General features: G+C 39.4%; 1 protein-coding gene across 1 annotated transcript in view; it reads left to right on the forward strand.

Annotated features, from left to right (window-relative positions):
* Positions 1-528: 528 nt before the first annotated feature.
* ptpn14 (protein tyrosine phosphatase, non-receptor type 14) overlaps positions 529-16,389 on the forward strand; it is a 37,961-nt gene continuing 22,100 nt past the window's right edge. Inside the window, exons 1-3 of the mRNA XM_023347757.1 lie at positions 529-872; positions 11,699-12,110; positions 14,388-14,563. Of these exons, the coding sequence (XP_023203525.1) occupies positions 11,937-12,110; positions 14,388-14,563 (350 nt within the window). The 5' untranslated portion in view covers positions 529-872; positions 11,699-11,936. The remainder of the gene's footprint in view (positions 873-11,698; positions 12,111-14,387; positions 14,564-16,389) is intronic.

The following is a 16,389-nucleotide window of genomic DNA, read 5'->3' on the forward strand; positions in this document are numbered from 1 at the left end:
CGGATGCGTTCACGGACAACGACTAGGACACGAGAACCGAGCTTCCCCTGTGGGATTTTTCACACAGCGATACATTCTGTGGTGATTTAAAAGAGGAAAACGTAAAAGGTACAAGAAATCAATTAATGATTTTTAAATGGAGTTTTATTTTCATTTTTAATTTATTTTGTGGGTTGAGTCTATCTATCTATCTATCTATCTATCTATCTATCTATCTATCTATCTATCTATCTATCTATCTATCTATCTATCTATCTATCTATCTATCTATCTATCTATCTATCTATCTATCTATCTATCTATCTATCTATCTATCTATCTATCTATCTATCTATCTATCTATCTATCTATCTATCTATCTATCTATCTATCTACTTTTATACAGAATGGCATTATCAAATACGCTGACACTGATTTTCACGTCTATAGTGTGTAAGTATTATAATTCCGATTTTTTTCTTCAGCAGATGAACGCAACGTGTGCTCTCTCTCTCCGCCTGTCTGAAAGCCTCCATTGGAACAGAGAGGCCAGTACTATAAACATACAGAGAATCCCACCGAGAGACTACGTGAGACCACGTCGTTTTTACGCAAGTGGGAGAAGTTTTGCAGATGATTTCAAACTTTTCCGTCATTCTCGGCAACAATCAGTTTGAAATACTCATCAACAAACGGGTTGCAGCAGTTTCGGGACTCACTAGTGCTTCTCCGACATGCTTTTTGTTCCTAATATTGCGTTCATATGAAACGATGAAAAGACTTTCAGGTTTTCAGGACTGAAGTCGCTCCGGTTGACTGTATGCGGATTATCTGCAGCGAAGAGAAATTTCTTCCACTGGAAGTAAAAAACAGGATGTAGCGCAGGATAAAAGGTGAGTTTTTGTTTATTTTTTACTTGGAAAACTGCTTCTCTGCTCTTAAAAAGTTAAAGCAATAGTTTGGGAAAACTCAGACTTGCCTACATCATGTAGGCCAAATGGCTTTGGCTCGGAGCACATCTGAAATATTTTTATGCTAAAAAAAAACAACCTCTCCACTCCCCTTTCGCGTCAGATCTCCGCGTAAAAGTACTGCATTAAAACTCCGAACTTTCAAAGTAAACTAAGTTTATGTTTAATTTGACTGTAGAAATCAGATGTTTTTGTAATCAGGTCGGCTCGAGTGAGAAATATGATCATTGCGTTTGGGGAGAACTTGAACTTGTCAATTGAATACGCTGTTGAATTTGTCGGGATTTAGTGTGGATCCTGACAAAATGTCTTAACACTTGGATTTATTCTTTCAGTCCACGCATGCGATCAGCAATGCGTGGAACCGTTCACGTGAGCTTGTCTGGGGTTTGCCCTATCTGATGCAAACACCCTCACACTGTGCAAGCAGTTTTGAGTGAAGAAGGATGTGTTTGGACACGCAACATTGTGGACTGCGAGCAGCAGAGAGCTCTGTAACGGAGAACATAGTTGCTGCAGGCGTCGGCTACACGCGCGCGCACACACACACACACACACACACACGCACACACACACACACACACACACACACACACACACATACACATCTGGCTATCTTTAAAAGCTCAGAGGCCTGCTGTGTAAATTACATGGTGCAAGTGACTTGGGAGTACACCCTGGTGGGGAATTTAAAGCACCAGGACTTATTAGAGCTGTAGCCTTCACCCATGCTTCCTGTTTTAGAGGTATTTTGGTCAGGTTGTAAGAAAGGAAACTTACAGATATTTGTGGAGTCCCAGAGGCATGTTTTTGTTGAAGGTCAGCCTGGTAAGACTATAATAGGTGTTTACCACATAATGTGTGCTTGCATTCAGAGAGAAAAGTGGCTATTGTTTGCACTGCCAGTGGTCATTTGAGTCTAAAGGCCATTTGATTACTATATAGGGGAAAACACACCTGTAATTTTGGTCAAGTGCTGCACGCTGTAGCCCACCACAGGAAAAGAGAGCGGGAAAAAATGAAAATAGGCTGCTCTGGTCATTGTTGTTATTTTTACACTTTTCAAATGCGAGCCAAAAAAAATGAAAAATATACATGTAATATCTGATTTTTATGAAGAAAATGTGAATTCCGTGAAAAGTCTCCGGCTAAAAGACAAATGATCAGAGTTTCATACACAATTATTGACCTAGTTTACTTTTTTTACACCTTTGCTACACAGCATTGTATCTTTTTCAGTCATCTTTGAGGAAATATTTGAATTACAAAAAAATCCATCAAATCCAGCCTGTTACAAAAGAACAGGCAGCAAGTGACTCAATGCATAAACTGTTACATAAGACCTCACAATTATTTTAACCCTCTGGCATGGCGTTGCCCTCAGGCAACAAACCACATAGCTGTACCTCACATTGCTCCTTTATTTTATTTTTTGGGGGGCATGATTTTTGACATATTTTTGTCCAAAAAATAGTTCTTTTATGAATATAGTTTTTGTTTGATTTGTATTTCATTTCTCATAATCAGTGTAGACAATCTTGGTGTTCTAGACCAATGTTACCCTGAGGCAACAAACCCAAATCTGGTTCCAGGAGGTGTCAGAGTCCGATTTTATGATTGACATGTAATTAGGGACCACCAAGCTCCCAAAGAATGCAGGAAAATATTTCTTCCCCACAAAAATAAAAAGTCATGCCATAGAGGGTTAACTTAAATCTGAACATAAGTGACTTTTTATGTAGTTTATAAATAGAGTTTAAACTGGTTAATAAGTCTTTGTTTTTATTACAACCAAATCATAAACCAGGTTTCTTGGGGAACAAAAATATTGGTGCACAAGGTGTATAATAAAATTTATACACACACCACTAATATTCTGATGTCCTTCAGCAAGTCAATGCAATCAATCAAATAGGAAAATATGTTAACCAATTTGAATAATAAAGTAAACGTGGCTCATTTGTTGATAATGAGGATCAGTTGGGAATGTATGTTAATTTGAATTTGTCTGTGTGATTTTTCAACAGAGTTAAAAATATTAGCTTGCTTTATTCATTCCAACTGTGTGTGATCATTGTGTTTATCTGATCTATACTGAAGGTGAAGCACTTTGGGGTTGTCCTCCTTTGGTTTTCCATCAGCTTTGTGGGTACTGCTGGCAGTAAATTAAAAATTCAGTTTAATACTACCACCACGCTTTAGAGTTAGTCCAGTATACTTTTGACTCTGTCTTACAAACATTTTTCTCGTCAACGTGGCTTGTCTGACCATAGAACTGTTTTCTGCAAGGGATTTAGCTTGTGTATGTGGTACACCTTCATGTTTGACTCATGCTTGAAGGTTTCCCATTTGGAAAAAGGGCCTTCCTTCTTGGTCAACACAGCTGAAGCTCACTTTGATGCTGAATTATTTCAATCTGGACAATGGCGATGGTGTCCCACCATCTTCCTGGTGTAGATAGGCTTGGTGGCTCCTTGGTTGTTCTAAAACATGTTGACCTATTTTGTTTTACTTGCGATGACATGTTGGGTTGGATTTGAAATTTGGACACAGTTGAGTGTTCCAATGGGACAGCAATTCCAAACACACAACAGGACAGATTTTATTTTTTGTATAAATAAAGCTGGCTAACATCAAGCTTATGGAATAGCTTCAACTTCAACCTTGGGTGAAGCTGGGTGGTGCTTCTCCTGCATCAAAAAATTATGCCTAGGACATATAAAGACTGCATTTTGTTGTTCTTTTTTATTATCTTTTGAGGATGTCTAATTATTAATGTCAATTTAAAAAATATTGTATTTGCATAATTTTAAAGCCTCAAATGATCAGTGCCATGTGTGTAAACTTCTGACTGGCCATCTGTGTAATAATGCAAGGTGGCAGAATGCAAGCTGATTTTAATTAGATGCTTGGAGTGGTGTGTTACACCGGGATACTTCTGTTGCCGCTCTGTAAGTTGTGTGCCGTCGTGCAGCCTGGCGAACAACAACATGACTGAGAGCGTGCAGCGACCTGCCCAAATCTCCCACACTCCACCAGGTGTTTCGTGCGAGTTGTCAGTCACAGCTGCTGGGCCCGACTCCCTCCGCAGATCAGACCTCCACTCACTACCAGGACGGGGTCAACACGTAGTATTTTATGGGCGTTCAAGCATCAAGCAAGAGATATTTTTCCATTTGATCTCCTGTTTAGGTTTAGGAAAGAGTGTGACTTTTTCTGGTCTTTGTAGTCAGCATAGTGCAGCCGGATGTAGACGGTAGCAAAACTGCTGCCTTCACAAACCTTTAAAATCAGAGCTGGTGCCTGAGAACTCGGCTGTAAGAACTTGCTGTGTGTTGGGAGTAAAGTCGGGTGAGTGCGGTTCCTAGGAGGGGGATGGGGTGGTGGGGATGGAAAATGTGAAGAGCACCGTGGTTTGGCAGCGGCGGGTCTGATGACTGCCATGCTGATGGTCCAAGGTTTCTGCTCCTATCTGTGTGACGCTCCATGTTTACTTTCTGCTCTCCTCACCAACTGCACCAACACGATAAGGGCACTGTTACATCCTTTCTGCTTCCAGCTTATCGAAATGCTTTTTCTTTTCTCACCAAGGTGCTGGGAATCACTGATGCTTTACATTTACACGCCACCCACTCTTGTTGCATCTCTTGCCCTTATTGTGATTGTACAATCCTAGTTTGGAAAATCAGTTTCTGGCATTTATCCTGGTTCTACTCTCCCTGTGCCTGTCGAAAGCTCTTACCATTACTTGTTCGATTCCCTGACAAAATTGTGTGTACAATTTTATCACTGCCATGCATCTTGTGGTTGGAATATGAATTCAATTAGTCACGTATAGAGTTTGAATATATACTTATATGACTCCATTTGAATTTCTGTTGAAATTAAATTGCAAGTTTTTTTATTTATTTTTTTTTAACTTTGGCATAGAGTTAAAACTGACAGAATTGTAAAAAAAAAAAAAAAAAAAAAAGAGTTCAAAAGCAGTTTCTGACCAAAGCCTTTATTAAACTAAAACTGTAATTTTATAAAAACAAATAAAAAAAACATTAGAGATATTCAAATTCAGAAATGTTGAATAATAGACAAATATCTCATGACCAGAACAAAGTTTGAATGTTGTTCTAGTTCAAAGTAAGTGGAAGTAATTGACCTTCAAAGAGCACAATATGATTGACGTTTCTGTGTTGATTTCTATGGGAAAGGAATATTATATTTTAACCTCTGAATGGTATAAATATGGACGAATTGCTACTATGTCTTAAAAGTTATAGGCTAAAAGAGAATCTATGTTGTGGAAAGGCTTTAAAATATTCACAACATTTCTTTATGTTTGCAACCAAACATTTTTTAAACTATAAAGCATATTTGACCAGCATGTTTCTTCTGACTGTAGCATATATTACGGCTTTGTAGTAGTCCAACCAGAGTTCTAACTTGAGTGAGATGGAGAGTCTAGGGAGGAGTCTAAACAAAATATTACAAGTTTAGTATTATTGCAATATTCCTTTATGCAATGCACAATTGCTTAGATTGCAATATGTATTAGCTCAGTCTTTAATTACCATGCATTCAGGTGACACTTGTTTAGTTCAGACTCAAAGGTTTCAGAAGGTAAATAGGTGATAAAGTGGACAACACCACTAATGAGTTTATTTACAACAAAGCAGCAGATTGTCGGAGTGTCAGAAAGACAAGGAGGAAGAAATGAATTCATTTTAATTGTGTGTTTAATTATACAGTAATTTGGTTATCCTGACAATCTCTCATATTGCATGCTTTCTTAATAAGGAGGTAAGCAGTAACTTGATGGTAAGGATACCTTTCAAAATAAAATCATCAAATGCCAGTGAAAACATTCAAATAGCTAGTCAGAATTCATAAGAAGAGTTTGATTGCTGTAATGTCAATAAATTATTTTCCCAGATTACTTAAAAGAGCCAAAGTAATTTTTGTGAAAGCATTATTTTTTGAAAATGTAAATGAAAACAGGTATTTCTTTTAATTTATAATTCTTTGCACCGTTTTATTTTCTTTTTAGAGATGCCTTTCTCATTTCCTATCAGAAACAATCTGCTCGGTTGTTGACAGGAATTTTGAATTTAAATCTTTGAGTCGTATGAATAACTAAGGGCTTATTTATTAATAACTGGTGCTATGTTAAAACCCCCCCCCCAAAAAAAACGCTTCCAAATTTCTTTTTTCGCAGTGTTACCTTGTATGCTCTTATGACGTTCATGAGTTATTTGTACCTTTTGTTCTAAGGAGCAGTTTGTCATGTTTGTTGTGCAAATACGAGTCACTTACATAGCCTTCCAGGAAGTAGTTGACTAGAATAACATTTTGGAAAAAGTATGGGAGTTGAGCGTATTTTCTATGAGAATAAATTAGCAACAGTCATTAATATTGCTGGATGTGCAATTTTCAGCCGGACCTGCTCTGAACTACTCTACAACAGCCAGCTTGTTGTAGTTCAATCCCAGATGTGCCTACAAGCAAACGTGTAATATGTCTCCTGTTTTTCAGGCATGATGTAAGCTTTAGATATAACCTCATCATAACATTGTTCTCTCCTTATCTCTCACAGTATTGGTTGTTGTTTATAGTAGGTATGGAATATATATATATACAGTATATGTTGCAGGAACACCCTGTTTATTTGCTTTTCTTATGGTTTGTCAAACCAGTGTCACATATAGTACTGTTCAATCTTTATTTATGAGCATTCCTTAAGTCTACAAATACAATGGAGAGAGATGATTTATGGGCTTGGGCTTGTATTGCTGGTAGTCATTTGCAACAAAGCAATTAGCAAATTCCCTTAGTTTTTCTAACGTCAGGTGTGATGACATCCTCATTGCAGAGACTTCTTAGACAACTGGAATGCAGCAATGGTTAGCTTTGCAAACCCAAAAATGCAAGAGGCCCGCTATAGGTGAACGTAAAAAACAAAAAATATCGTCCATTTGTGAGAAACTGCAAGTGCTGCTGAACCAGAAACATTAATTTGTTGTGGTTGTTGCTGATTGCCCTTGAAGAAATTAGGAAAAAAAATATTTCTTCTTTTTTGTTCCATGAAGAAAAAAAAAGAATCCTAAGGCCTTTAAGTTCTTCTTGATGGATTATTCAGTAAGAGGGGCTGTGGATAGCTAGCTTAGTGAGAATGAGAATGCACAGTAAACATAAATCTAGATAATTGAAATAGTAACTTTCATTTCCAATACATATATTCACTGAGTTCAAGTCTCTCAGTAGAGATTTCAGGACACTTAGCATGAATTTGTGGATGGTACAGAGTATCATCTTACAGTTAACCTCAGTAAAAACAGTTTCAAAACAGGATTTGATTGAAGTTGTGTGTGGTGGAGTTTCTTTTTTTTTTTTCTGAACAAACTTATATTTTAAGGATAAGACTGTGAAATGAACTTGTATCGGTGGGAATCTGGTCTGCGAGTGCATCTTGCATAAAGCTGCCGACATGGCTCTGACTCCCCCCAACTGTCTGGACGTCACCTCTGTGTGAACGCTGTACTCTGTGTGTTCGTCACTGTCCCTGCGTTCTCACGTAGCGGAGAGAATGTTCTGTGTGTGTGTGTGCCTTTGTCCCAAAGTCGGAGCTGCAGAGGGGGGGAAGAAAAAGGGCTGCAAAGTGAGAAAGCAGATGCGCTTGTTAGAAGCACACTGTCTGGTCGCCTGGCTCCACCATCTGTTTGCAGCTGCTCATGCTTGCGTGTGCCAGACAGTAGGGATATATGTGTCTGTGGACAACACGTGGTAGAGTGCATACTTCTATCTTTATAACTGTGTGCACACACTCGCATGCATCTCCAAAGCTTTCACGCTTACACTTGCTGTTACTCATTTTGGTTTATTCGCGTTTTTTCTTTAAGGACTACAATAAAATAAGCTAAAATAATATCATTAAACATGTTTTTTCTTGCCTTGTTGCTGTAAGCGGCCGTAAATGTTTTTTTTTTTTTTTTTTTTTTTTTTTTTAATATTGGGTGAAGAGATCAAATCAAACGGTGGATGTAGGAGCAATTGCTGTAGAATGGGTCTTTACTGCACTGAAACAAGGAGAAAATGATTATGGAGCTAACGTGTTATATTAGGAAAGCCAAGGTTAGTAAAAAGCTCTGACATGTTCCACGACTTGCAGAGGTTGAATGCTTGAACAGATAAAAGAGCACCTTTGCTGTACTCTGTTTATCCTTCCTGTTATCTGCTGAATGCCTTGGTCTTGCCAATATTTTGCAGCCTGAATGAACCAAAATCATGTTTGATATTTTGTAGAAAATATAGCTTCCTTCCAAATGTTTTGCTACACCTTCTGTGCCTCCTCTGATTTAATCTCCAGCATCAGCACCGCATTGATGCTGAAAAAAAGGTCTTCTTCACTAGATAACAGCAACCGCACTGACAAATTGTTTAGGCAGAGCACACTATTATAATGCATTCTTAAAATTACATAACCTAGGCTTTAACAATGTTTTTGCAACGGTTCGAGAACATCAACTAAATCTGCCTGCAAAGGTTATTCTATTGTTTCACCTTCGTTCGGAGGGACGTCTTGTTCCAAAACTGACACAAAAAACTGGTGTTAAAGTTTAAATCTGAGATAAATTTAAAGTCTAATTACCTGAGATGTCAGGAAATCAGAGCTTTTTTTGGCTCCCGTCTCTTAAGTGTTCGATTTTTGAGGAAAAAATCTCAATTTGCATAGCCGACCCGAACCTTCTTAAGCCACATCCTCTAAATACTGCCTGATATGCAGTCCTGACATTCGATCCAGGTCTAGTTTGGGTTCAAACTGTAAAAAGAGTGCGCCAGAGGAAGCGTAGTTATGAGCTGTGAAGCACTCTGGCCATTTGTTTTGCTACAGCGCTCATGTGTGACCGGGGGTGAAGGGGGAGCGGAGGGCGGGATGAGACGGTATTGGTATTTGAGACATAGCAGAGCGACAGAGATCAGATTGATTGAGTTACGCACGCTACACTTGCCTCCTCGGCTCTCTGTGGCCTTCGTCTAATGGATTTGGCGGTAGGTAGGTGACAAAGTGCTGTTTTGTTCCCACTATTGTGTGGGACTGAATGGGGCTGCACTGCACCAACAGCAGAGACAAATCAGCAGCTCTGGTTCTGAGCAGATGCGGGAGTGTATAATAAATTGCTTTGTTTTTTTGTTTTGTTTTAAATCAAACGCTTTTCGGTAATAGCTGCTGGAACCTTTTCCAATCAATCATATTTAAGGTTAGTAATTTAGTCTTGCCTACAGGCATGCTATTACACTTTATGCACAATTTGTTTTGATTGCGTAATGCCACCTGGTTGGTTGTAGTGCCTATCTTTGCAAGTTTGGGTTTGTGATATCATCAGGTGGCTGTTGGGGGGGAAAAAGAAACAAAACACCTGATTTTCTACAAAGGTTGTTAGCGGCAAAACTTTTATCCCTGAGGGCAGAAACCTGTATCAACATTGTTTATTAGCTCATTTTATAACTTCTTTTGTCAGCTGCTGACACATTAATTCTAACCCCCATTTACTAATGCTGCACACCTGCCAGACTGTCTCCTCCAGAATATGGTGCATTACCAATAGGAAATCAATTAATCAAATTGAAGGTTCATCAAATTTTATTTGTATAGCACATTTCAGCAACAGGGCATTTCAAAGTGGTTAACCTCATAAAAACACAAAAATACAATATCGATCTGTTGACAGGAAATACAACACAATTTCTATGTTGCTATGGGAACAATGGTCCAGCTTCAGTTTTAATTAATTCAGTGAAAATATAGAACTTTCCATGGAAAACTGACTTTCATTGACCACTTTGAATTATCCGTAATGATGAAGGTCAAAAACTTCCCACAATGCATCTGTAAACTGTTATAAAAGAAAAGATCCTGTATAATTGTGGATGGTCTTAGCGGTTTAAGCACACAGAGAAAAAAGAAGCGGTTTGCCCTTTGTTGTATCACTTTGGAGGGGACAAAGAGAAGAAAAAAAAACTGGTTTCACGTATATTTAGACAAAGCTCACTCCCCCTTAAAAATACAAGCAAACCCTGTTCACTCAGTTTTCTCCCTTGGTTTTGCCACACCACAAAATTACAACGTGCAAATTTCTAAGCGTATGGGGCTGTTTTTGGAAATAAACACGAAGGCAGGGATTTTGCAGCAACATTTTTTCTCTTTATTTATTTATTTTTTTTGCATGAAGGAGTTGGTTCGATCCCAACCTATGGTCCGTCCCTCCGTCTGCATTACCCCACCACACACACCCAAACCGCTCCGCTGATTACTGGCTTAGGGTAGCACCAAGTGCTGTCTAGTCTTTCGGCTAACCTCCGAGGAACTTGGTGTGTGTGTGAGAGATCATTTGTATGTGTTTGTGGTGTGCCCTGTTCATGCATGTCTACGTTTGTACACTGCAGTGAAAGTATGTCTCTGTATGTTTATCTACGCCTGTATAATTGTTGACAGTGATTCTGCAGATTTGTGTTCTTGGGAACCTTTTTTGAGACGATGTGGGAAGGTTTTACTGTAATGATGTCACTTTCCCTTAAGCCAGAGCCGGATGGGGGTGAAGGTGACCACTGGGGTCACAATAGCCACATATCTCAAAGCTTCGCTGGCTTAGCCACCAAATATAACCCATTGGTGGCTTTCTCGCCGTGTGTGCAGATGAACGCCTCCCAAAAGTGTACAAATAAGATGATAACTTGCTGTGCGTAACCTGCAGTTGGATTCAGAGGTCAGGAATGTGCTGTGCTGTGGCTTCCTGAAGAGTTACTGCTGTTGCAACAGGCAAGCATGAAGCAAAGTGTGGCTCACATTGAAGCAATCAACACGGATGTTTTTAGGTTCTTGACAGCTTTCATTCAAGCTGCCGCTGTGGTACATTAATTATTTTATATTATTTTATTTTTTATTCCTTCCTGCTCACTGAGCCACAGCACACACAAACACTCTGCTCCTCCTTGTGGTGTATGCTCGTGTCAGGTGTGCTCTGTTTTCCTTTGTCGGGGCAGAAAGGAATCTGGGCTGGGATCCAAGCTGACTATTAGGAGGAGAGCATTGCCAGAACGCGGGACAAGAAGCAACACATTCACTCCTCCTCCTCTCTCTTCCTTTCTGCTGCTCATCTCCTTCTTGCAGGGGATTTTTTTTTGTGTGTGTGTGTGTCAAATTTTAATATCTGCTAAGTTTCTCTCATGCATTTCTTTCTTTGTCTTTCAAATATTTACTTTAGAAATTAAAATCAAATAGTTTAAAGTCGCTACTGTCAATACCTAAACTGCTTAGCAGGGTTCTGATTAGAGTTTTAAGGACTGACATTGCACAAATTTCCAGGTTTTGGGATTTTTCATTTAACGATTTCTAAGTATTCAGTGAACAAACTCTATGCTCATCACATCATGCTTGTTAGTATCCTGAGCAATGCCAGTTTTTGATATCAGCCATATCAACGTAATACTATGAGTACTTCCGCTGCTATTGCTAGTAATTCTGCTAGTTCTTTCTATTTGTATGATTCTGTTTCTTTATGAGATGAAGACAAGGCAATATCACTGGAAAACATGATGTGGGAAGTTTTGATAAGAAATGTATTTACTGATAAGAGCCCAGGGCTATTGCTCCCTCTATCTAGGCTCGGAGAGTCATAATAAGGTTCAAAGAAGTTTGGTAAAATATGAGGCATTTTTGCTATGCTGTTATTGACTTTGTTTTTTATCTATCTTTACAGCATCTGCTCATCCTTCACATCCTAACCCTCCTTGTTCTCCTCCTCTCTGGACATCTTTGGGAATGGGCCAGCGCCTTGCCTGGGTGCATCTCTCTGCCCGGTGGTGTGGCTGGCGTCGCGCAAGAGTGAGGAGGGCGACGGGCAGGTCATAGAGCCTCCCCTCTCCTCTTCGTCACTCGCTTTGCCCTCGAGTGACTTTTGGCCTTTGACTGAGCCGCGACCCCCACCTTGACCAGCCATGCCCTTTGGGCTGAAGCTGCGGCGCACACGGCGCTACAATGTCCTGAGCAAGAACTACTTTGTAACAAGAATCCGGCTGCTGGACAACAATGTGATTGAATGCACCCTGTCAGTGGAGAGTACGGGACAGGAATGTTTGGAGGCAGTGGCCCAGAGGCTGGAGCTGCGGGAGGTTAGTGCCTTACTTTCTGTTGCTGCAAAAAAACACAAAATTATATGTCAGAATATAATCTGTGCAATCTACTGGGGTTTAATTAAAGTCCTACATAATGTGGCATTAGTTAGAGACAGTATTGCCTTATTGTCTTTGCTTGTGTGATTGTCACACTTTGCTCCTGACACCCAGTGTGTGTCTCCTTGCCCTCTTCTGTCACTGTTGTTTGTCTCTAACGAAGCGTGGCTACCTCCATCCTCTTGTCAGGACACAAGAAAGAAATGGTGCTCATTACCTCGTCACAATTAACCTCCCCTTTGCCTTTGTGTGGTCCTCTCCTCCTCCTCCTCCTCTGTAGTTCTCAGTTTTAAACCTTCATTGTTTCTGTCTTGTGTTTTATGTTTTCCTCATATATACTGTGTCAGAAGTGCGAATTCTTGGAAAAATGTTCATATCTTTTGAAATGTGTTTTGACACGTGGAGTTAAGCATTTTTACGACTAGAAACCTGGAAAGTTTGACTTTGTGAAGGTTCATTTGTATTCAGTCCCGTTTACTTAAAATCCCCAAAATAAAATCCAGTGCAGATTAGTGAATCTATCCAATGACTGGTTTATCATTGTGTAATTTTTTTTGTTAAAACTATAGATGTTTTAGTACTCAGAGGTTTGCTTGTAGAGCTGCACAATCGACATCTTAAAACAAACATTTACAATGTTGCTATAGCAACAAACTGCTTGGATGTAATCTTTTGTTAGATAGTGATTTTACTCTATGACGCCAACATTAAATGCTTAACTTTAGTGGCTGAAATGCTAATGCTGCAAACTACGGAAGATATTTAGAAAATTGTGGATTAATAGCAATTTATATTATTGCAATATTCAGCAACAATATCACAACTACATGTCCTCCTGGTATCATGCAGCCCTATCGGTTAAAAAAAAAAAAAGAAAAGAAAATTAACTATTGTACTATAAAGACCAAGGAACACGCCAGACTGACCTTGGTGAAACTGTAGAGAAAGTTAAAGCGACATGCTACATGTGGCATGGCACCCTGAATGCACCATCTGTATAGCCACACACGGTAGTGGGAGAATCATGCTATGGGGGTGTGTGTTTGCCTGAACCATGATGGAAACTGATGAATGTGTGTGTTTGCGTGGGTCTCTGAGGTGTGGTGAAATGCATACTCACACGGTGTTGTAGTATTTGCCAGGTGTTAGCGAAGCTATGAATAAAGGGGTGTAACACCACAACTTTAGCAGCCATCTGCCTCCTTTGTGCACTTTATCTCAGGATGTTGTGTGGGTTTGTCGCTTCATCTCTTACCATCAGTATACATAGGAGTGACTTTGTTATGCGAGCACTGTTGCAGCAGCTGATGCCTCCAGCTGGAGCAATTTTATTAAAGGAAGGTTAAGCAACACAGATTAAACAGATGTGTTTATCTCTCTGTGGTACCAGTGACTAACAGATGACAACACACGCACACACACACACACACGCACGCACACACCCATAAATGTCAACCCTTCTCAGTGAATGACAGAAATATTATTTTAAAACTGTTGAAAGAAAAGTTTAAAATTAGCAATACGGATCAGGTTGCTGTTTTATAAGCGAAACGAACAATAATATCTAATGCTCATGAGTTGTTGCAGTTAAAACAAAGTAGTTGTAAAATTAAATATGGAAAAATCTAAAGATAAATGTTTATAATTTTTAATGCTTGATCAACAGTGTTGGTTTTAAATCCTAGAACAAAAATATTTTGCTCCTATCTTGAAAAGGATAAAATATTTAAAAAATTATATTACATTTAAAGACAGTAGGAGTAAAAAAAATGTTTTTGTCGGATAAAATTTTATCTCTGTTTCAGGACGGAAAATAACTAAATTGGCTAGTTTTGTGAAAATCCCAAAGACGAGTACAAAACCTTTTGTCGTATCTAATCGTTTTTTTTTTTTTGTCTTTCACATTGTGAGATACAGAACTACATTTATTGTAGACTAAAATAAATGTAGACTAAAATTAACATTTGGGATGGCCCCTAAATGATAATCTTGGTCTTATTTTCTGTTAGTTGGCATAACTGTGAAGTGCCACAATACTGGGAAGCTTCATTGTGTTGAAAAAGGCAATATGAACATGTGTGGTGATAATACATTTTAACCAGTAAGGCCCGTGTAATCTCTTGTGAACTCCCAAGAGACGGCTGATTGGTTAATTCACAGACATGACCTTTTATTCCACCTAATGACCTTCTATTCTTTTCTCTTTTCGGTTTGTAGACCCATTTCTTCGGACTGTGGTTCCAAGGAAAGACCCAGACACCAGCGCAGCGCTGGGTAGAACTCGAGAAACCCCTTAAGAAACAGCTGGACAAGTTTGGCAACGAGCCTCAGCTGTTTTTTGGAGTCATGTTCTATGTTCCTAATGTTTCCCGTCTGGAACAAGAAGCCACCAGGTAAACAATTTTAAATAAATCTCTGGGTTATGGGCAAAGAGAGTGTGACTTTAAATGAGGCTGTTTGGTGTACAATGGGGGGAGATGATTCAAATGTTGAAAGTTTACATTTTGTAATTTTGTTGTTTGTTATTGTGGGTTAAAGCATCTGCAGCTGTGTAAGGAATATGTTGCGGTATGTTCCTGATCACATTTCCAGCATCTTGCAAAAGTATTAAAATCCTTTGAGTTTTAATTCAACAAATAGTTTTTGATATTCCACAAATATTTGACAATTGATGCCTAATGTTGTTGGATTTAATCAATGTATTTGAAAAGCACTGTGTGACTGGGTTTATGTTTCATCTGCAAACAAAAACATTATGAAACTTCTGTTGTGTCGTTTGAAGTCCCTCCCCGAGGAAACATCCTCATTCCTGAAAAGGTTCCTGCACTGAAAATGCACCTTATTTTATTCCAATTCACTCATTTAATTAATTACCCAACATATTTTTATAGCTATTTTAGCAGTTTGATAAAATGAGGTTTTTCTTGTACTGAGCAACTTTGTTCTTAGAATTTGTCATATTTTCATATCGATAGCAAGAGTATCGAACAAAAATAGCTTCAAAGTCATCAATCATTGCCATTATTTCCTTTTGTCACCGTGTATAGTCTGGGAGTGTGTTAGCGGGGCTGTGAATGAACATGTTAGGTAGCTGTGAAGAGTGCATGCAGGGGTCAGTGTGCAGCGGACAGTCTGGCATGTCAGACTGATTTACGCAGAGAAACACACGGCGGCTCGCACTCTGCAGCTCTTCCTCACGGAGAGCCGATGAATTTGTGGCCTCTGCCCCACTGGATGTGGGATAGGTTGATGGCAGGTCGCAGCTTGACGGCTTGACACAAGAGTGAATTCGAAGGTGTGTGTCTGTTTATTAACCATTTCTTGCGCTGAATGTCCTCAGTTTTTCTAGAAAGGCAGGATGGGACATGAACTGATGTGGCTGCAATGGAAGAATGAGCTGTTTTTGAGCAACTTGTGCTTGAGACCGTGGGGGAAAGTGGGTGTTTACACTTGTGTTACACAGAAACCAGGAGTTAGTCAGGTTAAAGGTTGGTATTCCAGGAATCCCCTGTAGGATTTTATGATGTGTGTGCATAGGGGTGCAAGGGGTTGTGGAGGTTATGATGGGGGCTTGAGGACAATATAGGAAACAATAGCTTCTCTCTTTTTTTTTTAAGCCCACCTTCTTTTTGTTGCCAACCCTGAACATGGTGTCACCTTTACTCCTTTTTGAGAGCAGAACTCTCCAAGTTGAGGGCTGATAGTTCTCAGTCATTTTCTCAGTGTCCCTTCATCGTCCTTCTTGTTCCTCCCCCTCTTTTTCTTCTTCTGTTTGTCAGGAATGCTGGCACAGCCGTCCAGCGTAGGAGGCGGACCACACATTCCTCACAGCAGAAGTGCCGGGGATAAAAGGGGGAGGGGACATCTGGTTTACTAAAAACACACACACTCCTCTCACACTGTCCTAAGAAGCCAGCTGCTGCCCTGACAGAAGCGTTAGCTATAATACACTGCAGTGTAAGATCATACATGCTCCCTGGGAGTTTCTGTGCATTTTAAACTTGAGAATGATAACAGTTTTCAAGAAATTTGAAAAGCTTTAGAGCAATTATCCTTTTTTTAGGCATCTGCAGATTTTTTTTGTAGAATTCACAAGACCAAACACCATCTTCTCTAAAAGTGTAATTCTTTCAGATAATTTGCAATTTGAAGGTCGACTTGGATCAGATCCTTTAAAATGGACCACTTCTAGATACCTGGTTCAGGGGAAGGGGGAGGG

Source organism: Xiphophorus maculatus, chromosome 15, assembly GCF_002775205.1.
Source record: "Xiphophorus maculatus strain JP 163 A chromosome 15, X_maculatus-5.0-male, whole genome shotgun sequence".
Lineage (NCBI taxonomy): Eukaryota > Metazoa > Chordata > Actinopteri > Cyprinodontiformes > Poeciliidae > Xiphophorus > Xiphophorus maculatus.